This window comes from Vulpes vulpes, chromosome 4 (assembly GCF_048418805.1).
Source record: "Vulpes vulpes isolate BD-2025 chromosome 4, VulVul3, whole genome shotgun sequence".
Taxonomy (NCBI): Eukaryota; Metazoa; Chordata; class Mammalia; order Carnivora; family Canidae; genus Vulpes; species Vulpes vulpes.
In genome coordinates, this window is record NC_132783.1 from 92,386,493 (window position 1) to 92,407,959 (window position 21,467).

A 21,467-nucleotide genomic window follows, 5' to 3' on the forward strand; every position below is an offset into this window, starting at 1 on the left:
AGGCAGGCTGGACTGCTCGTCTGCGCGGAGACAGCAGCCTTGCACAGGTGCACAGCTTTCTCACACCATTCACTAGCAACCTCAGGGACAGCAGCTACTGCACGGGAGGGTCCCCGGACAGGACACCACCACCAGCAGCTCCCTGATGCGACACCTGCCTTCATCCCGCCATCTTCTTCCGTGTTGACCTTCGAGGGCTCCACAAGCACGTGGTGGATAAATGCCAAACACAGCCCGGACCCCAGGCATCAGAACCTACTTCGGAGTGTGACCCCGTCTCTGACCCCCTCATCTGTATAACGGGAGGACGATGATTAATTCAGGTCATTGTGGGCAATTAGATGATATAAATGAGCGGAGTCTAACCCGCTGCTGAAGAAGGTGATGGCTTTTCTGCGTCCTCCCTCTCTCTGGCCCCGGCTCCCTCTGACCTGCTCCCCTTCAGCTTCCCCCACCATAGGCTCCATCCTGGGTTTGCTATCCTCATCACCATCCCCCAAACACACCTCTTTTCCAAAGCACAGGCCCCCAGACACGCCAGGCCAACTGTCCAGCTCTCGCTCCGGGCCTTCTGCCCCTCACGTGTGCTCTTCCCCACTCTAACCCTGCCCGGGGTGTGCCCACCCTCTCCTCAACCTTGTCCCCTCAGTCCCTCCACCTCTTACCTGGTCCTCTGCTTCTGCTTTTGCTGAGTGTTCTCCCTTGGGCTGGGAAGGCCCCTGTGGGCCCCCATCCTATAAGCCCAGGAGGCAGGGGGTCCATGTCTCAGCCTTAACTTGTCTGCTCTTGACTGAAACTTTGGAAACTTAGAAGATACCTAATGAGCAGCCCCTCTGCTTCTGTTGCCAAGAATGGACATCTTACCTAAAGAATATGTGTACTGCACTCACGTGCCTGTGACAAATTTCTATCCAACTGGCTGAAGACAGATCGCCCTGCAGGTGACAGGGCTACTCAGAGGAGATGCTCTGGGAAGGTGTCTCCTACCTTGGAGACGACGGTGCCCACGGCCCGTCACAGCACACACGAGGCCAAGGCCAGCTCCCACCTACCTTCCTGATGCCTTCCGAAGGACTGGACACACAGTTGTCAGCCCCTCCATTCTTGCTGATGGTCCGCCAGAGTTCAGCAAACGTGCTGTCTTGTTCCAGGGGGTTGGTGCCCTTGGCTCGGAAGTACTCATACACGGCAGAATCCCGGACGGTGCCGTAAGATATGTCGACTTGTTTGGAGAGGTCTTGGAACGTCCTGAAAGGGCAAAAAGGCAGTGAAGGTGGGTGTATGTCCCACACCACGGGGATATGAACGGGCTGCAAGGTTATCCTGAGGACCAAGCCCCAGTGTGGCCCATTATCCACATTCTTCACTCCAAACCCCAAGTAGCTGCAGTTCCTCAGCCCAGAGCATGACTGGCCAGGGCCTAATCCTATCACAATGATGTTTCCTCAGTGTAGATTAATTCAATAGGGTTACTGAACACCCAAAACCAGGTCCTGCACTGAGTTCAAGGGACAAAAGGGTGAATAAGCCATCATTCCTGCCCTCAGCCATAGAAGCATATAGACAACCACGGTGTAAGAGTCAGTGCAACGTGGGTGGCTGGACGCCAAAGGTCTCTAACTCCAGCACCTACAGCACCAGGAGGGAATACATTGTTGGCAAGATTGACGATGATGATGATGATAATGATGATGATGATGACAAGTCCCTGCTGTTTAGAACTGGTGTGGGCAGGGACACATACTCAGGATGTGCAGTGAAGAGCCATGTCCCCGCCAAAGCTTGCAGCTCTTCTAGAGTCCCACCCAGTTGTTGCATTTTGAGCACCACTCCTCAATTTGTCTTCGGTAAACAAAGAAATCTGTGATTTTATATGAAGTGCCCTGATTTTTAGGTGTTGACAATTATTAAAAGATGGCAAAGATAAAAACAAAGCACTTCTGAGAGCCTGGGGTTTGTTGTACATGAAGGAGAAGCAGGCAGCTCAGGCCATGTGCATGTTGGGGGGAGGGAGAGCACGAGGAAGGCTCAGCAGCGGATGTCTGACCTGGGGGTGAATAAGGAGAGGCTTCCTTGGGGTAGGGGCAATAGACCGGGAAGGACCACTTGGCACAAAGCTCTCCCTCACCTTAAATGAGCACCACCTGGTTCAGAGTGTTGAGAGATCATCACATGTAGAATAAAACGGCAAAAAGGACAACAATCCCCTAAATGCTCTCTCTCTGGGCTCCACCTTGATCACTCTTCATTTTCTCTTCCAAAAATCTGTTTCTCCTTTGTGCCAACCAGGATCATCATCGCCGCCTCTCCCTGAGTTGCCCTTTCCATGAGGGGATCCCATCTTCTCAACCTGACCTGCACACCCTTCCATCTTCTGGTCTCATCTCCAGCTGCTGCACCTGTCTCCTCGCAGCCCCAGAGCCAATGCTGATAGGATAAATCCTACACAGTCCTCCTCTATGGCACCAGGCCATGGTGCTTCCTCTGCCTGGAACCCCTTTATCTCACTTATCCACCTGATATTTTCCTGCACACACCCTGAAGATCCAGATGCCTCCCTTCCCCGTGCAAACCCATCACCATCCCTTTCCTTCCCGTGCCATCTCTACACCTTGCACGGTTTCTATGGCAGCATAATATCACTGTGATTTCAGAGGACAGCATCCTAGAGCGAGAGGAAGCAGATCTCGGGAGTCTAACCACCTGCCTTACCTCGAAGCTCCACCATCACTGACACTGCAGGACTGGCAGGTTAGCTCTAAACTCTCTGTGCCTCAGTCTTCAAATCTCTTAAAACAGGGCAAGAAGCAGAGCCCATGGCATGGGGCCGCCGTTAACCCTAACTGAGGTGCTGTGTGCTCAGCTCATAAAGCAGGGCCTGACACAAACTCGGTGGCCAGTGGCTAGTAACAATTATTCTGCACAGCAGGCTGTAAGAATTTGGAGGGCTGGAGCCGAGGCAGCCTCCTCTCTGCACCCGTGGCCCTGGATCCAGGGCTGACACCAGCCTCCACAGCATGCGCACAGAGGAGCCAGCCATGGATGCTTCATTCTGCTCTGGGGACACACTCCACAGAGTTCCTTCAGGCCCTGCTACATGGCCCAGAAACAGAGCTCGGTATTTGTTTCCATACATTACAGATGAAAGGAAACATAAAATAACAAATTCGATGAAGAAATCTTTCTAATTATTGTTCATTATTTATATCTAATTGAAGCAAGATGTTCCTTTGCTTGAAGGGCCCCAAGGGTTGTAACTCTGTCGTAATCTGCCTGTAATGAAAGGAGGAGGAATCTTTTTTCCCACATTTTTTTTATTTTTCTCATGGTAATACAAACAAACACAAGGCTTTGATGAATGGGAAACATCAGGATGAATTACACAGTTGAGTCTAAATACTGAACTGCTCTAAATTACTGCAGTTTCCATGAGTATGGAATGAATGCGTAACTGCCAAGGAGCTCAGCACTACTGTTCCATCCCCACATTTGAAATGGAGATTTCTTCTCTCTTCTCAGTATTTATTCATGACTGTGCCCCTGGCCAGAGGCTCAGGGATCATCTCTGGATGACAAGTAGGCAGCCCGAATGTTTATGGCTTCGTGTCCACCTCTGTCCCAGGAGACCTCATTGTTCCCGCCCCCAAACACCACCTCCATTTGCTGTGCCAGCCTCATGGCTCTGCCCCCATGGCCTCCATAGATCATCTCCTGAAGCCATGAGTCACTGCAGAGGGACCTCTCTCATCTCAGATGCGCACCTCCTCTTTCAAGGGAACTTCCCAAGCTCACTAACATGCCCAGCACACAGTAGGGATTTCCACCATCTTTCAGAGTCAGTTAACACCATCAAAGGTTTAGACGGGAGGACCCAACTACACATACACCAGAGCCATCATCTCCTTGGGGCACTCTCACCCTCTCGTCAGAGTGTGCAGCTTTGGAAGGGACACAGAGGGAGGAGTAAAGGAGGACGGGAGCAGCTAGCCCGTCAGGCTCCGAGCCAACACTGGCAGTCAGAGAAAACAGATGTGCACATCAGATAGGACACCCATCCGAACAAGCGGGAGATGCCGAGCTTGGAGAAGGCAGCACCAGCACACTTAATTTAACATATTCCTCAAATTAGTCCCTTTAGCAACAACTGCTGCAGAGTGTCGATGCACCCCCACCACAGAGAGATGAAGATCTGTCCGTCACAGCCGGTGTGACCTCCATATGCATGCCGCCACTGGCTACAGTCATTCAACAACTCATCCTACAGCTATGGAACAGCCATGAGCTATGGCACAGAGGTTCAGAGAGCAAGGAATGAATGCTGGGCATCCTCACGGGCTTCACGGGGAGGGGTGGGACAGTGATCAGGAACTAAACAACGTGAACAACGTGAAACAGGGTCCTGCCTGGGGGACCCTGGAAAGCCCAGGGGTGGAGCAGCTAGCTATGGTCAGAGCTAAGGGAAGGCTTCGCAGAAGAGGAAACGTGAAGCAGAGCCATGAAGGATGTGTGGGGGTAGCTGGACGGAGAGTCGAGGGTAAGGTGCTCCAGCAAGACAAGCTATCACCTGAGCAGGCACTGAGGGTCCAGATGGACACATGCCCCAGGGCAATTCCTATGGGCTAAGATGATGTAGGTTTTGGAATCCTGCAGGTGTGGGTGTGAACCCTGCCTGTGAGAGGTAGACCAGTAGTTCTCAAAGTACGGTCCTCAGAGTCACAGCATCAGCATCACCCAGGAGCCTCGAACACGTGCAGATTCTGGGGTCCACTCTCAGAACTGCTGAGTCTGACACTTGGGGGGAGCCCTCAGCAATCTGTGCTCGCATGGCCTTCACGGCTCCCCAGGGGGTATGCACACAGGCCTCAGCATCACCAGAGCAGACCTTGGTCTCCCCAACTCCCACCTTTCTCACATCTGTGGCGAAAATCAAGGGTCACAGACATATGCCCCGCACGGAGTCGCTGTGTAGAAACGGCAGCCCTTCTGTGTGGCTGTCAGGAGGTAGTTCAAGTGGTGGAAGCAGAGAACGGTACACAGGAGTCCTCAGTGATGGGGCCGACACGGCCACACTCGTATGGAAGCAACCCAGGATGGGCAGCTCCCCTAGACTTTTCTGGGCTCACGAGACTGAAGGCTGCCTTGGCATCTGCCCACATGCCTCCCCACTAAGGAGCCCACGCTCGAGCTTCTGCTGCCCAGACTGTCGCCCAGGGACATGCAAACGGCTCCTGAGCAGCATGCATGGGCCGCCTTGTGAACAGGACACATTTTAGGTCCCCGGGATGCCCTAAGTGACAACTGGAAAGAGCCTGAACCCAGAAGGAGCATGAAGATACCCAAGTCGACGGGCAGGCCACATGGAGCTTGGTTTCTTGTGAAGGGCATGACGGTAAGGGCTTGCAGTGGCTCCCGGGGAATGCAGTCAGCGTGGAGGGGGTGGGGGAGCTCCCAGGAAGGGGGTCTTTATTCGTTTATTTCTACTGAAGTGCAGTTGACACGCAATGTCCCATTGGTTTCAGGTGTACGACATGGTGACTGAGCAAGTCTGTACCTTAGGCGATGCTTGGCCCGAGTGCCATGGCCACCTGTCACCATGCGATGCTCTGGGGACAGCGCCGTCTGTGTTAGGGAGAGAAGTCCTGAAGAGCGTCCTCCCTGGGCTGGCCTGCGGAGGCCTGCAGTCACTGCGCAGGGTGACACCGCAGGAACGTGGCCCTGTGGTTTGCGCCCGTCCCTCGCCGTCGGTCCTCTGACAACGCGCAGTGTTGAATCCTCCCGTGGCAAAGCCCGGCCTTTCCCCCGAGCTCACTTCTGAGCCAGTGTCTTTCACTCGGTTGTGCTCTACGGAAACTGGGTTTGAGACCCGGGGAGGGGCTCCTCTGCACCTCCTGCCCGGGGGGGCCTATCCAGGGGGTCTCCCCTAGACGAGGCATGGCTGGCTCCCACGAACGCACCTGACCGCCTGGCAAAGGGCCTTGCAAGCAGCCTCCGCCTCTGCGAGCCGTGCCCTCGCATGGAACAGGCACTCGGGCAGTCCCACGCAGTCTCCTCCAGCTGCCGCCAGGGGCGCCCCGCCGGCTCGGTGCCGCCCCCCTCCCTCCCTGTACTTTTCTCCGTGAATCCGTCTTACTATTTCCTAGATACGTTTTCATTAACAAAGAGATAAATGCGTTTGCAGCATGAGGAAAATCAATGATACAGAATTTATAAATACATCTTTGCATGTTACAGAGAGATTTACGTTGGCAATAGAGATAAATGCCCTCGTAGCAGGAGCAGAATCAATGTACAGTACAGGTAAAGCAGATTTTAACAACTGCGGGGCTGCCATAATCACAGCCTGACAAATCCAAATCCCAAAGCCCTGTTATCGTTCCTTAAAAGGAAAAGAATGTAGTGGAAGGACCCCAAAGGCATGGCAGGGTGGGGGTGCTCCTCCTCGTAATCTGAAGTTGTTTCAGCTACGGCCCACAGATGCCTTGACGTGGACCCAGCAGCCTGGACCCATCGCTCCCGTCCGACCCTCCAGGAAGGACGCTGTGCAAGTCGCTTGGGATTGGCTGGCTGGGTTCGCCAGGCCGCTGATGGGGACATCGGGCATCGGTGCCCCCAGCTCCCGCCTCCCACGGGGCCCCTCTGGCTCTCCCCCCCCACAGCATTCTCCCATCCGGGGCTTTGCCAATCCCTGTTCTCGCCTCCCCCACCCCGGGGTCCCTCAAGGTGGATTGGGCCTTAAGCGAAGGCTGAGACACCCCAAGATGCCTCCCAACCTTGGGCTCCAAAAGGCTTCACAAGTGCCTTCATTCATTCATTCTTTCATTCATTCATTCATCCACAAGCCCATTTCCTCGGCATCTGCTTGCATCAAGCGTGGCCCTCGGGGGCCAGCGTGGGGAGCACAGAGTTCCCGCCCTCCTGGCTTCTGCGTGGCGGTGGTAGGGAGGCAGAGACACACATGGACACAGCCACAAACACACAAATAATTAAGGCACACCAGGGTCAGCAAGCTTTCTGGAAAGGGGGGGAAGCACACAGGTGCGGGCGACAAGGGCCTCGCACGCTCCGGCCCTTTGTGCTTTTGTTTTTCTAGAACGCTTTGAAAATGTTTCCAAAAACAAAAACTGTCTTAGCTTGCAGGCTGCTCCTGCGGCCTGCGGGACCGTGGTCGGCAGACCCCTAATGGCATGTACCCCGTGACCAAAGGTGCTAGAAGATTAAGAAAGCAGAGTAAGGATGCTAGAAAATAAGGGAGGAAGTGATTAGATCAAGTGCACAGGGTGGGGGGGGGGGGTGGACACCGAACCTGACACGGGGGGCAGGTGCTTCGGAGCCCCTTGAGGGCACCCTGGGGGGTGGGCTGACATCTGGAGAAGCCTTGCCTCCCGGGGAGCAGAGAAGGGCAGGCTCCAAGTCTGTCAGCCTGTCCTTCCCTAGCACAGCTTGGCAGGGCCCGCGTCGTCGTGGAAGCCCAAGGGTCCCTGGGGTGGTGCACGCACCCCTCTGGAGGCCGCCGGCCATGGTAGTGACCGCAGGTGTGAATCCCAGCGGGGAAAACTGCCAGGCTACAACCTCCTGGGGATGCTTGGTGATCCACCGGGAGGAGGGCGGTGGGGCCCATGACAGGGAGCCACGTCCTTGACCAAGTCCTCACCTTGAAAGGCGAGCCCTGCGCAGCCATAGAGGGGGGCACGCGCTCAACGCCCGGTCGCATCTACCCCCCTCCCCACCCCACCCCCTGCATTGTTTTCTCTCTACAATTCCCTTTCCATTTTTCAGAATGCTGTTGACATAAAAAGATGCCCCAAATAAACTCCTATGAAAGGACTGTATTTGTAGACATTATATTTGCATTGGGGTAAAAAGTAACCATTACTAAAGGTAAACAAATAGAGGAACAAAAAGAGGGAGGGGGGGGATAAGTACTGAGTGGTGGCGAGACTTCCAGTTTTTACAAACGTGTTTCTGTAAATTTTGCATTTTTTTAATTACACTGTAAACACAACACAAATCCTTAAACATTTAAAACCCTGCTGCTGCCCAAGGGATGCTGTGGGCTGTCCGCGCTCTCCGTGCGCCGTGTGTGCACCCCGGCGAGCTGCGCAGGGCCGCGGGGACCCGCAGCGGGGAGAGCGGCCCCTCTGCTGCCCCACGAGCTCCTGCCCTGCAGGCTGACCCGGAGGGCTGGGCCGTTGGGGGCAGCCAGGGCCTATGGGATGGAGGGCCCTCCCCAACGAAGGCTGCAACCTCCCTCTCTGGCACATGCCCTGCCTGCTGCCCTGGGCGGGGGGGCAACGTTTCCGAAAGGTGGGCCCACGCGCTCAGGTGCTTCCGGTCTGCCAACTCGGCCTAGACCCTGGAAGTGAGCAGGGCTCAGTAACGGGCCCCGAGGGAGGGGGCCGGGTCGGATGGCGCTGGGCCAGGGACCGAGAGTAGGCCCTGGCGTGTGTCGGAGGCTGAGCGTCCACATCCTCCACTAAGTCAAAACCGGGGACCCCTAAAAGCATCGGTAAAGGGTGCTCAGTCTGGAAGCCTCTTGCATTCCAGATCCGTCTCGTCCAGCCTCAGGTTACTCAGCTCTCCGAGCCTCCACGCCTCCACTCAGGCTCGCTATCTGTCCATCCTCTGTGCCCTGCCTTCTGCACAGGACTAAACCCCTCCCATCCTCCCTCCCATCCTAGGGATCATCTCCGCTGACATCTCCAGCGGGCACAACGGATGCCCCACTCCCAGGATCCAGGCCCTGTCACATTGACCCCCTTGGACCTCATGTGTCCATTGACACATCTGTCTCCCCACCTCAACGGTGAGCCCCACAGGGGCTGAGCTCTGCCCATGTCTGGCTCCCTGTGACCCCACACTGAGACTGAAGACAAGAGGTCCTGACTTCGTGTTTTCTGGAAGAATCAACTCTGGTTTACAACAACTCTGTGTTTATAGCTGAATATCATGGGGGGAACAAAATCTAGGCTGGAGAGCAGCGTGGTGATAGGTCTCACTGTAGAATCACGACCACTAACCTCAGGTGGACCTCGTGCTGCCTGTCGGGCTTCCAGACTCCCCTCCTCGATTCATCCTCCCTGTCCCTTGGATGACTCTCAGACGATGACCCTGCTTCCCGTCTCTTTAGACAGTAGAAGCAATAGTAGAGAACTTTGCTTCTCTATCAAGAACTTCCTTTCCTGGAGGCAGAACATGAAAGACTCCTGACTCTGGGAGATGAACTAGGGGTGGTGGAAGGGGAGGTGGGCGGGGGGTGGGGGTGACTGGGTGACGGGCACTGAGGGGGGCACTTGAACGGATGAGCACTGGGTGTTATTCTATATGTTGGCAAATTGAACACCAATAAAAAATAAATTTATTTTAAAAATTAAAAAAGAAAAAGAACTTCCTTTCCTAAAACCACTGAATACCTGCTGGCCCTACTTTTAAATGGCGGTCTGTCCTTGCTCCAAATGACGTCTTACTCTGTCTCCTGGAGCCCAGACATCCTTGCCTTCTCAAATACGTTGCTCTTCCAGTTGCCACCTCTACCTCCTACATCATCAAATTGCTTCTCTCTACGGATCATTTCCATCGGCATGGAACACAAACATCTTCTGTCTTTAAAAAAGAAGAAAAAATAAAACCCAACCAACTCATTCTTTGAGATCATGCCCTCCTGCAACCACTCTCTAGTTCTTCTGGGAGGGTATCCATAGTCATTGTTCCCATTTCTTATCAACCTACCTTGATTAAGTTTTCATCCCAACACTGAACTGAAGCTGTCTTTGTCAAGGTCATTAATGATCTCCCAAAGATGGCAGCAAATCCCCACTCCAGTGGAATTTGACAAACTTGACCACTCTGTCCTTCTTGAAGGCTTTCCCTCACTTGGCTTCTGGGACATGACTCTTTCTTAGTTCTCTCACCTCGCAGGTGCCTCCCTATCCCTCTCCTTTCCACTCCTTCTCTTCCCAGACTCTGAATCTTGGGGTGTTGCAGGTTAAGCCCACAGATTCCCTCTCTTCTCTAGTGACATCCCTTTCACCATGATCTGGTCAAGTCAACTGGCTGCAAATACATCTACACCCTGATGCCTCCAAGGGGCCACCCCAGTCCTGACCCATCCCGTTGAATTCTAGCAAATTGCCCACACCTGACATCTCCATTTGGATGGTTAATAGGGCCCAAGACAGAACACGTTCAAACCCAAGCTCTTGAATTGGGAGCCCAAGAACCCACCACCAAACCTATTCCTCCTTTCCTTTGTCCGTGTCCAAAGAACATGCCTCTATTTTTTGAGCTGCTGTGGACAAAGCCTTGGAATTCCTGCCAATTCCTCTCTTCCTTGTGTATCTCACACACTATCTCAGCATATTTTCTCTCTTCTATCATTAAGAGAGCTCCAGAAGCAGGCTACGTCTCATCACCTTCACCGTGTACCACTCTGTGTCTTAGGTGGATATTGGGGCCGTCTCCCCGTGGTCTCCCTGCCTCCACCTTTCACTCAACAATCTATGCCTCAGGGCGACGGGCAGAATTATCCTTTTAAAGTCTAAGTCACATCATGTCACCCCTTTGTCCAAAATCCTCAGTTGCTTCCTCTCTCTCGAAGAAATGCCCCAAATCCTCACACGGCCTGAAGAGTCCCACACTACCAGAACCCAACACCTCTGCTCTCACCACACTGGCTTATCCTCCCTTCCCACCCCAGGGTTTCTGTAGCTGTTTTCCCTCTGCCCAAATACTCTTCGCTCACATCTTTAATTGGCTCACTTCCTCAGTTGTCTTGGGTCTCTGATCAAATGTCACCTTCTCCGTGAGGCCTCTGCTGACAGCCCTATATAAAATACCACACTTCTTAAATTATAGGATAAAAGCGAAGAAAGATATCACAGGTTTTTAATGTCAGTTCTCTCCCTAGAATGGGACTTGGTCGTTGGGTTTACTGCTACACCACCAGTGCCGACAACTGCATGACCAATCATCCTGGTTTGTACAAGGCAGAGAGATTTCCTGGGACACAGGACTTCCAGTGCTAAAACCAGGATAGTTGCAGCCAAACTGGGATAATTTGCATCCCTACTTACAACAGTGCCCGGCACAGAACAGACACTCGAATAAATATGGGTTATTATTATGTGCATGAATAATATATTAATGAATTCTCTTTTTTTCTCACTTTCCAAATGGGTAGGTTGGATATTGCGTTGGAAAGGTCTTTGTCTTGAGTTGACCATTCTCCTTTCAGGACAAAAGTGGGTCAGTCATCTGCAGAGAGGCAGGCATAATGATGGCTTGAGACTTGAATAGAGGAACTGTATGCAGCTTTGAGCCAGGACACACAGCACACAGCTATGCGGTCAGAGACGGCCCAGGAACCAGCCACCGAGGAACTCAGGGATGGGACCGGGTCATCCCCAGGCTTCCTCCTCAGGATACTGAAGCTTCAAGACCCAGCTTCTCTGTGGATCTAAGGGAAGCAGCATTGGCGGAGAGCATCCTCTGGTCCTGAACCCTCCACACAGTCTGCTTCCCCGGCTCCCGTGCCCCTCGCCCTCCGTGAGAGTCCTGCGCAAAACAGCCCCGCCAGCCGGCAGTACCTCCACGCCAGGAACACGGCCGACTCCCAGCTCTCGACACCCGCAAATATTTGCTGCCACAAATCAATACAAAAGCAGGATGCACCATTAACCTTTAATATATCAGTGCTGGGACTCTTAATCCATTATGAGGCTGTCATAAATGTGACCAAAATGCAAATGGGAGCAGCAGCCCTTCGGGAGGATGTGAAGGTGCCTTCATTGCCTCCTGGCACAGCCTGCGTCCCCCTCTGCTCCAGAGAAACAGCCTGAGTCTCTCCTCTCACTGCCGGCTTTTGTTTTCACTGTCCTTCCCTCCCTCTTCTCCTTTCTCGATGTCTGACTGAGCCCCTCAATTATGTCAGCTTCCCAGGCAGTCACTCGATAGGCTTCAAGAAAGCTGGAATAATGCTAACTTCCAGTCACTGTGCTAATGCTTCATTTGTGTTGCTTCATTAACCTTGGCTGAACTCTTACATAAAGTCATTATTAACCCCCCATTTTAGAGATGAAGAAATCAAGGCTCAAGGAGATTAAGCAGCCCATGGAAGGCTGGAGAGGCAGAAAGTAGGAGAGCTGTCTTTCCACTCAGCACCTTTCCACCCACCTGTCATCCTGCAGTGATGTCAAGCAGCCCGCCACGCGGGCAGGATGATTGAGCAGACAGTCAAAAATACCAGGCAAAACGCACTGTTGGCAGGAAGCTCAGGGTAGTTGGGACATGCTGGTGAGCCAACCGCAGCTCCGGGAGAGAGACTGGGGTGGGGGCCTGCAGGGAAGGTCAGCAGAAAAGTGAGGCTTAAGTTCCGCCTTCAGGAGCAACCAGAAGCAGATGCATGGAGGAGACGGACAAGAGATGTTCTGGGCAAGGGTGACCGTACACTCAAACCATGGGGGTTTGGAGGGTGAACCCTCTGGAAACTACTACCAGGTAAGGGAGCGGGAAGGGTCAATAACTAGGAAGCTACTATGGAGAGGACCAAGGGCTAATTACTTAGAAACTACTGAGGACTCTGGAATGAGATGGAAGCTCAGACCTGATGAAGGAGGAAGGGCTGACGTCCCCCAGATGATTCCAGCCCCGGAGAACAGGTGCGCACCTGTGTTCACCGGGCGGTGGGGAAACTGGGGGAAGCAGGGCTGAGGAGCCACGGTGAACCCGTGCACTTGTACATGTGTGTGCACGCGTGCAGGTGTCCGTGTGTTTAGGGCCTGGGCATGTACACATAGGAGTGTGCCTGGCAGGACCCCAGGGCGGGAAGAAGGGGGCCGGGCAGGGGGGGCGCTGCTGGGGGCTGGGACGCTTAGATGGAGAAATGTCATGCACTGTGACAGGCTTAAAAAGAAAGGAGCAGCGAGGGGCTCCTCAGGGGTGGAACGGCGACCGCGCGGGAGGCAGATTTGCGTGACAAGGAGCCAAACAAAGCGGCCAGCGCGGGGATCGTGTCTTATGCCACGTCTGCCCACCTGAGCTTGTTTCTGGGCCTGGAAAGCAGAGACCCGGGCCCTCCCCACGCGGGGAAGTGGGGAAGAAACCTGGAGCACGCACGAGCCTGTTACTGAACAACACAGAACCGACTGCAATTAAACGCGAAGCTACAAGACGCTGGCTGTTCTGAATCCGTGGGCAGAAAAATCACTTCAACGAGGAGACAAGACTGATGGGGAGGAGAAGGGAGGGCGGCGGGAGGAGAACGGCAACGCTGTATTGTTGGCGGACTTGTTAGGGCGCAGGGATGGCGAGAGGCCCTACTCGGTGTCAAGTGCCGCATGACTCGGCTCGGCTCGTTTCATCCCTAGAATCAGCCTTTGTGATAAATGATTCATCTCGCCTGATCCGTGAGGAAGTGATGAGGTTTTCTGGGCACGAGAACCAGGTGGAGCTCGCTGGCCGGCCTGATGCCGAGCTTCTCGGGCCTGTGTTTCTAAGACACTCGAGATCCTATATCAGCTCCGACCAAGGATGGTGTCTGTGCCACAGACCATCCGGTGATAGCTAGTTTTGACTTGGACAAAAGGCTCTTCAAGTGCCATTAGCAATGCCGGGTGCCAGCCACACACCCCGGGAGCCCTCGGGGCCTGCCCCGGGCACTCTCTCTGGTGGGGCCTGCTGGTCGCCGTGGGTGCCTTCATCAGAGACACATGGCCTACACTGCAGCATCTGATGCTGGCAGGACTGCCCATGATCCTGCTTTTTGCTTAAGATAATCATCCATCCCATTAACTTCTTAGGGTTTGGGCAGGACACTTGGGACCACTCTGCCAACGCCCACCAGCAAGCTGTCCGATGGGAGCAACACCCCCAGCTGCAGAGCACGAGATGAATCACCAAAAGGTGGTTGTTGGGGAAGTACGCCGTAGCTTCTACGGCCCAGAGGACAGGGAGGAAGGCACTGGCATGTACGGCATCCAAACACATGCAGGTCAATGCTATTCCCTCCTTATTGGATCCTCCCGACGGCCCTGGCGGAAGCTATCATACTCCTTATTCTCAGAACCCCGAGAGCTGAACTAAGTTGCCCAAGAGTTAGAGACGCACACCAGCTTACCTGGGACCTACCGCCAGCCAGAACTAGAGCCGGGCTCACAAACCAGTCTGATGGGGCTCCGAAGGCTGGCCCTGCCGTGACCTGCTACGCTCTTGAGAAGCGGGAGCAACGTGGTCCGCTTGGGAGCTCTCAGACCGGAGGTCTGGGGCCTGGGTTCCGGCTCTGAGGGGCACGCAGGGCTAGGGTTCCCAACTTTGACACTGGGGTCCGGTTACGGTGGAGAATTTCCCCCCTACACTTGCCAGCCCTGGGCCCGGGGTAAGCCCCCCTCCCGGTGCATCAGTTTCCCTCTCTGTACAACAGGGATGTCCACGGGTTGAGCGCAACGCAGCGAGAGCAGTGCAGGTCCGTGGGGGACACCTGGTATGTGGTCGCATCCACGAGCCCAGCGATTCGACGGGAGATTTGTGCTGTATTACGGTGACAGGATGCCCGTCTCTGCAACGGGTCCGGAAGTGGCTGGCTTGGCTAGCACAGAGTTTGTCTGTTTCGAATTTGAATGCTTTTAACGTGGGCGCGCCATCTCCGGGTCACCCCAAACCCTCTCACTCTCCCGGGTCTTAAACCCACACTGACCCCCTCGTCTTGCCCTGTAAACCTCTGTGATTGAAACCCCCGGCCACGATGAGCCCTCCGAGCTCCCCACGGTGGTACTTCACGACTCTGTCACCTGGGTTGGCACTAAATCCTTATCTCATTTAGGATTCTCTCTCCAACAAAGCAGCACCACGGACTGTTTTCCCTGAAACATGGCTGTTTTTTTCTCTGAAAACTGGAATCTCATTTTGAAGCCTGTCGGGACTCAGAGCTACCGTGGGGAGGATCTCACAAAGAACAGGCCTCTGCCAATTAAAACTCAGCATGCCTGGACACCAGGAGCTTTGCCTCTATGGAGGGTCTGCAGTCACCTCCCCGGCATCAGGGGCTGCCGGGGCTTGTCTTCAAGTCCTGCCAAGGCCACAGCCATAACACACTCGACAGGGCAAAGGTCTCCGCGGGCCTCCCTGACTCTTAGCAACACAAGACTGTCCCCACAGGGCCTCGGGATGAAAGACAACGCACCAAACCCAGCCACAGACTCCAGGCAGAACCATTCCCTTCCTCGGTAGGGCAAGAGAAGCTCCTGGCAGGAAGAGTTGACAGTGAATATTAGGAAGAAGCTGCCTGCTGTCTTCAAGAGAAAAGAGCCTGCCATGGGATCCCTCAGAGGCCTGTGCTATTAAGTCGGTGCGCTTTCTTGGTCCCTTCAGATAGGTGTGTCCCCCTGAAGTGTCCCCCTCCTGCCACAGTCACAGGGCAGTGGGACAGGCAGGGCAGAGGCTGCCTCCCATTCCAGAAAACCGAGACCCAGCTGTATCTGCATGTTGATGCCCAGATCACAAGAGTCACTCAGTACACAGTACGTCTCGCTGTGTTTGAGTGGACGAATGACGTGTAAGCCACACACCTCTGCTGCCTCATGCATTTCCTCACCTTCTTTTCTATTCTGGATATTCCAGTCAGACAAACGGGTTGCTGAAAGCTCTCTAGAAAGGCTTTTTTTTTTTTTTTAAGATTGATTGATTGATTGATTGATTTATGATAGACACAGAGAGAGAGGCAGAGACACAGGAGGAGGGAGAAGCAGGCTCCATGCCGGTAGCCCAATGCGGAACTTGATCCCGGGACTCCAGGATCGCGCCCTGGGCCAAAGGCAGGTGCTAAACCGCTGAGCCACCCAGGGGTCCCCTAGAAAGGCCTTTTTGAAAAATACCCCTTATGGGTGTGACCAGCCAGTCTGGAGAAAACAAGGGTAAAGGGATCTGAGGGAGGTTGGCATGAGGAGACCACCAGCTGGGAGGGGGCTCAGATGCAAGGGGGAGAGGTTTCATGCACCATGGGACTCAGCATGGCGCCGTGGGAAGGGCAGGGCCATCCAATGGAGCCCACCTCCATCCAGCCCCGCACACGGTTCTCTCATCCCTCTTCCCATGCTCCTCCCTGCTGACGTTGGCCAATGCCAACCAGAGGCAGCCCCCTGTCTTGCACATGCCAGCACTTATCTCCAGGGAGGAGGCCACATTGTCCCCGTGCCTGAAGGAGCCATGTACAGTGTGTTAGGCCTACCAGTGTGAACTCGGGTGACCAGAGCTGCACTCTGAGTTTCAGGAGGCGCGGCTCCCTACCGCTGGCATGACCGTGTTCTGAGTGGGAAGCTATGGTGAGTTCTGACCACGATGCTTGTCTGGCCAATCCTCCACGGATCCCCATTTCTTTCAGAACGGGGTGGCCCCTCCTAAACATGAGGGCCTTCTGAGCCCTCTAGAACTCATGCCTACCTGGTCCTCCAGCCAACACGTCTATATTTCCTGTCCTGGCCACACTGCTCCTCAAGACCACTGGGCTTCCTCTGACCTCTGGTCCTTCCTATCTGCCATGTGGCCACTTCTCCTTCCTAAACACACAGCTACCCCCTCATCTTCTAGGTCTTGGGTTACATATCACTACCTCCAGGACTCAGCTTAAGACTCTCTCTGTTATGGCTTGAACTATGTCCCCAAAATAGGTATGTCAGCGTCCTAACCCCCAGGACCTCAGAACATGACCCTGTTTGGAGACAGCGTCTTTACATCTTTACAGAGGCAATCAATCTCAATGAGGTCATTAGAATGGGCCGTAATCCAATGATTGGTGTCCTTATAGAAGAAAAACTTGAACACGTCATGCATGCTGGGAGAATGCCACACGAAAATGAAGCTGAGATCAGGGTAACGAATGCATCCACAGGCCGAGAAATTCCAAAGATTTCCAGCAAACCCCCAGAAGCCAGGAGAGACCCACGGAACAGAGTCTCCACTGTAGCCCAGGGAAGGAACCAACCCCACCGACACCTTGTTCTCCAACTGCCAGCCTCCAGAATGGGAGGCAACGGATCTCTGTTCAGTCACCCGGTTGCAATGCAGACATACCTCATTTTACTGCACTTCACTCTACAGGGCTTTGCAGACATTGCGTGTTTTACAGACTGAAGGATCATGGCAACCCTGTGTCAGCAAATCTACTAGCACTGTTGGCCCAGCAGCATTTGCTCACTTCATGTTCCTGTCATATTTCAATAATTCTTACAATATTTCAAACTTTTTCATTATTATTATATCTGTTGTGGTGATCTATGACTGGTGATCTTTGACGCTACTATTGTAATTGTACCACAACTGCACCCAGAGAAGGCAGCAGACTTAATAAATGTGTGTGTTCTGACTGCCCACTGACCAGCCATTCCCCTCATCTCTCTCCCTCTCCCCGGGCTTCCCTATTTCCTGAGACACAACAATATTGAAATTAGGCCATTTAATAACCCTACAATGGCCTCTATGTGTCCAAGCAAAAGGAAGAGTTGCAGGTCTCTCACCTTAAATCAAAAGCTAGAAATGATTCAGCTTAGTGAGGAGAACCTGTCAGAAGCTGAGATAAGCCAAAAGCTAGGCCTTTTGTACCAAATAGTTATCCAAGCTGTGAATGTAGAGGGAAAGTTCTTGAAGGAAATTAAAAGCACTACTCCAGTGAACACACAAATGATAAGAGAGTGAAACAGTCTTATTGCTGATAGAGAGAAAGTTTCCGTGGTCTGGAGAGAAGATCAAGCCAGCCACAACATTCCCTCAAGCCAAAGCCTCATCCAGAGCAAGGTGCTAACTCCCCTCAATGCCGTGAAGGCTGGGAGAGGCGAGGAGGCTGCAGGAGGGAAGCTGGAAGCTGCAGAGATTTAAGGTTCCCGAGGTTTAAGGAAAGAGGCCATCGGCATAACGTGCAACTGCGAGTTGAAGCGGCCGGTGCTGATGTAGAAGATGCAGCGAGTTATCCGGAGGACCTAGCTAAGGCAATTCAGGAAGGCAGCTACACACCACAATGGATTTTCAATGAAGACAAAACACCTTCTACCGGTGAAGATGCTTTCTAGGACTCTCATAGCTACAGGGAAGTCAATGCCGGACTTCAAAGCCTCAAAGGACAGGCCGACTCTCCTGTTAGGGGCCAATGCAGCTGGTGACTAAGATGAAGGCACTGCTCATTTAGCATTCCAAAAGTCCTGGGGCCCTTAAGAATTATGCTAAATCTACTCTGCCTGCACTCAATAAATGGAACAACAAAGCTTGAATGACTGTGCATCTGTTTACAACTTAGTTTACTGAATATTTTAAGGCAACTGTTGAGACCTATGGCTCAGAAGAAAAGATTCCTTTCAAAATATTACTCTCCCTGACAATGCAGCTGGTCACTCAAGAGCACTAATGGAGACGTACAATGAGATTAATGTTGTTTTCACACCTGCTAACACAACATCCCTCCTGCAGCCCATGGATCAAGAATAATTTCAACTTTCAAGTCTTATTATTTAAGAAATATATTCTGTAATATATTGCTGCCATTGACAGGCATTCCTCTGACAGATCTGGGCAAAGTAAATGGAAAACCTTCTGGAAAGCATTCACCATTCTAGACACCATGAAGAACACTCAGGATTCATGGGCAGAGGTCAAAATGTCACCATTAACCAGAGTTTGAAAGAAGTTGATTCCATCCCTCAGGGATGACTTTGAGGGATTCAAGGCTTCATGGAGGAAGCAAGTGGAGATGTGGTGGCAACAGCAAGAAAACGAGAAGTAGACCTGAAGCCTGAAGACGTGACCGAATTGCAGCAATCCCATGATCAAACTTGAATGGATGAGTAGGTGCCTCTTACAGATGAGCAAAATCAAGGGATTTCTCAAGATGGAAACCACTCTTGGTGAAGACTGTTGAAATGACAACAGAAGATTCAGAGGACTCCACAAACTTAGTTGATAAAGCAGCAGCGGGGTTTGAGAGGATTGACCCCAATTCCGAAATAAGTTCTACCGTGAGTAAAATGCTATCAAATACGCACAGCGCACTACAGAGCTATTGTTCATAAGCGAGTCAGTTGATGCAGCAAACTTCACTTTTGTCTTAAGAAATTGCCCCAGCCACCCAAGCCTTCAGCAATCACCATCTTGATCAGTCAGCAGTCATCGGCATGGGAGTAAGACCTTCCACCAGCAAAAAGTTTATGATTCACTGAAAACTCAGATGATGGTTAGGATTTTTTAACAATAAAGTATTTTTAAATTAATATACATGCATTGTTTTTTTTAGGCCTAATGCTATTACACACTTAAATAGACTACACTATAGTGTAAACATAGCTTTATATGCACTGGGAACCCCTAAAATTCATTTGATCCACTTTATTTATTTATTTTTTTTAATTTTTATTTATTTATGACAGTCATACAGAGAGAGAGAGAGAGAGAGAGGCAGAGACACAGGCAGAGGGAGAAGCAGGCTCCATGCACCAGGAGCCTGATGTGGGATTCGATCCCGGGTCTCCAGGATCGCGCCCTGGGCCAAAGGCAGGCGCCAAACCGCTGCGCCACCCAGGGATCCCCTGATCCACTTTATTGTTATATTCACTTGATTGTGACAGTCTGGAGCTGAACCCCTAGTATCTCTGAGGAGTGCCTGTACTCTGTAACAGCGGCCCCAGGAAATACATACATACACCTCCCATACGCTCTGCTAATCAGCAACACTTCCTCTCTCACAGCCCTTTCCTCACTGTGCTGCACTGAGTCACTGGTATGCTGGTTCCTCTGAATTGGCAAGTGCCACTCTATGAAGATGGACTGTATGTTTTTCTCATTGACATTTTTTTCTCTAGAGCTTAACACAACACCAGACACACAATAACACACGATCTCTTTGTTGTAGGAATGAGTGAGTGAATTAACAAGTGGATAGAACAACCCCCGGTTATGGGGAACTCTTATAATCATGGTCATTGTGTCAATCACATGGCGGTAGCATCACAGCACTGTCACCCCACTAATGCCCAGCCCAATAACTGCGATACTTAGTAACTGTGTGATGAATGAGTAAATGAACAACCGTATCAACTAATGTGTAAAGAGGCCTGGGATTTTCCTGGAATGGAGAAAGCTCAGTTTCCCCTCTAGGAGGAGTTTATTTCTGGCGTCAGACTCTTAGGGATGAACAGTCCTTGACCTGTAGAAGAGCAGGAACACAGAGAGATGGAGATGCCCAGTGGAGAGCTCCCACCCAGGAGGCAAAGATCATAGCCCCCTTGCACATTTAGTGTGACAGTCCACTTTGACAAGCCTTCAGCAAGTGGAATTACGCTGCTTAAAGAACACCTACTATGTGTCGGGCACCATGCCAAATCTTCACGAACCCCAAGAGACCTAAGCATGAATGTCTTCATTTTCCTATGAGGAAGCCAAGGCATTATGGGAGAGGTGACTTGTCTATGGCCCTGCAGCTGGCAAGGGTGTGGGCAAAGATTTCACAGTGGGGTCTGACTCCAAAATGCTCTTCCCTTGGACCTGGAGGGTTACTTTGAGGCCAGACTTCCGCCTCAGATTTCACTGTGTGTTTTCAGTTTTTCAAATCTTGTCATGTCTTAATGTATTCATGTTTTATCATTCCACATGGGCTGAAAAAGCATTTTCAAAGTCCCAGCCAACCTTAGCTGTGCTTGGGGAACCCGAGTGATGAGCTCAGTCTCTGCTAAGAGTAGAGTACGCAGCCATGGCTATGGGTACCTCAGAGGTGGCAGCAGCAGTGATACTAGAATCAAAGAAAATGAAACTCAGGAGGGCCCAACAGATCCCCTCTCGACTTGGAGAATTTCCTCTCAACTTTCACCATGAATATTTTATTAAGTGGTGTATGTCAGGAAGAGCATTGGCTTTGGTGCAAACAAGCAGACATTTGAATCCAGGCTCTGCTACATACCCAGTGTGTGGACTGGTTCTCCGTCTTGGTTTCCTTTTCGGCAATAATAGCTTAGTGCGGTAAAAATTAAATGATAAAAATGTAAGGGCGTCTGGTGGGCTCAGTCAGTTAAGCATCTGCATTTGACTCAGGTCATGATCTCGGGGCCCCACATCCAGCTCCCTGCTCAACAAGGAGTCTGCTTCTCCCTCTGTCTCTGCCCCTCCTCCCACCTTGCTCACGCTCTCTCTCTCTCTTGCTTGCACTCTCTTTCAAATAAATAGTAAAATCTTATTTAAAAATGATAAAAATGCATGTAGAGCACTTAGCTCAAGGCACATAACTGTATCGTATGACGCAATGTATATATATGACATACATGCAGACGGAGAGAGTGCATATCAGATAATATAGTAAAATAACAGCAATTCATTGACAAATAATACCCCCTGATGGGAATGGGTGTGGCTGATATTTCAGCAGACTCCTTCTCCACTGGGGCCATATAGTCCAGTTCGCTTTCCACATGAGCAAACCCCGGCAGCCTGGGGCCACACTGGGGCAG

The 21,467-nt window shown here is 52.1% G+C and overlaps 1 protein-coding gene across 12 annotated transcripts in view; it reads right to left on the reverse strand.

Moving 5' to 3' along the window:
* GRID1 (glutamate ionotropic receptor delta type subunit 1) overlaps nt 1–21,467 on the reverse strand; it is a 638,811-nt gene that overhangs the window by 40,690 nt on the left and 576,654 nt on the right. For all 12 annotated transcript variants that reach the window (XM_072756400.1, XM_072756406.1, XM_072756405.1 and 9 more), the window contains one exon: nt 1,053–1,248. In XM_072756400.1, coding sequence (XP_072612501.1) covers nt 1,053–1,248 — 196 coding nt within the window. The remainder of the gene's footprint in view (nt 1–1,052; nt 1,249–21,467) is intronic.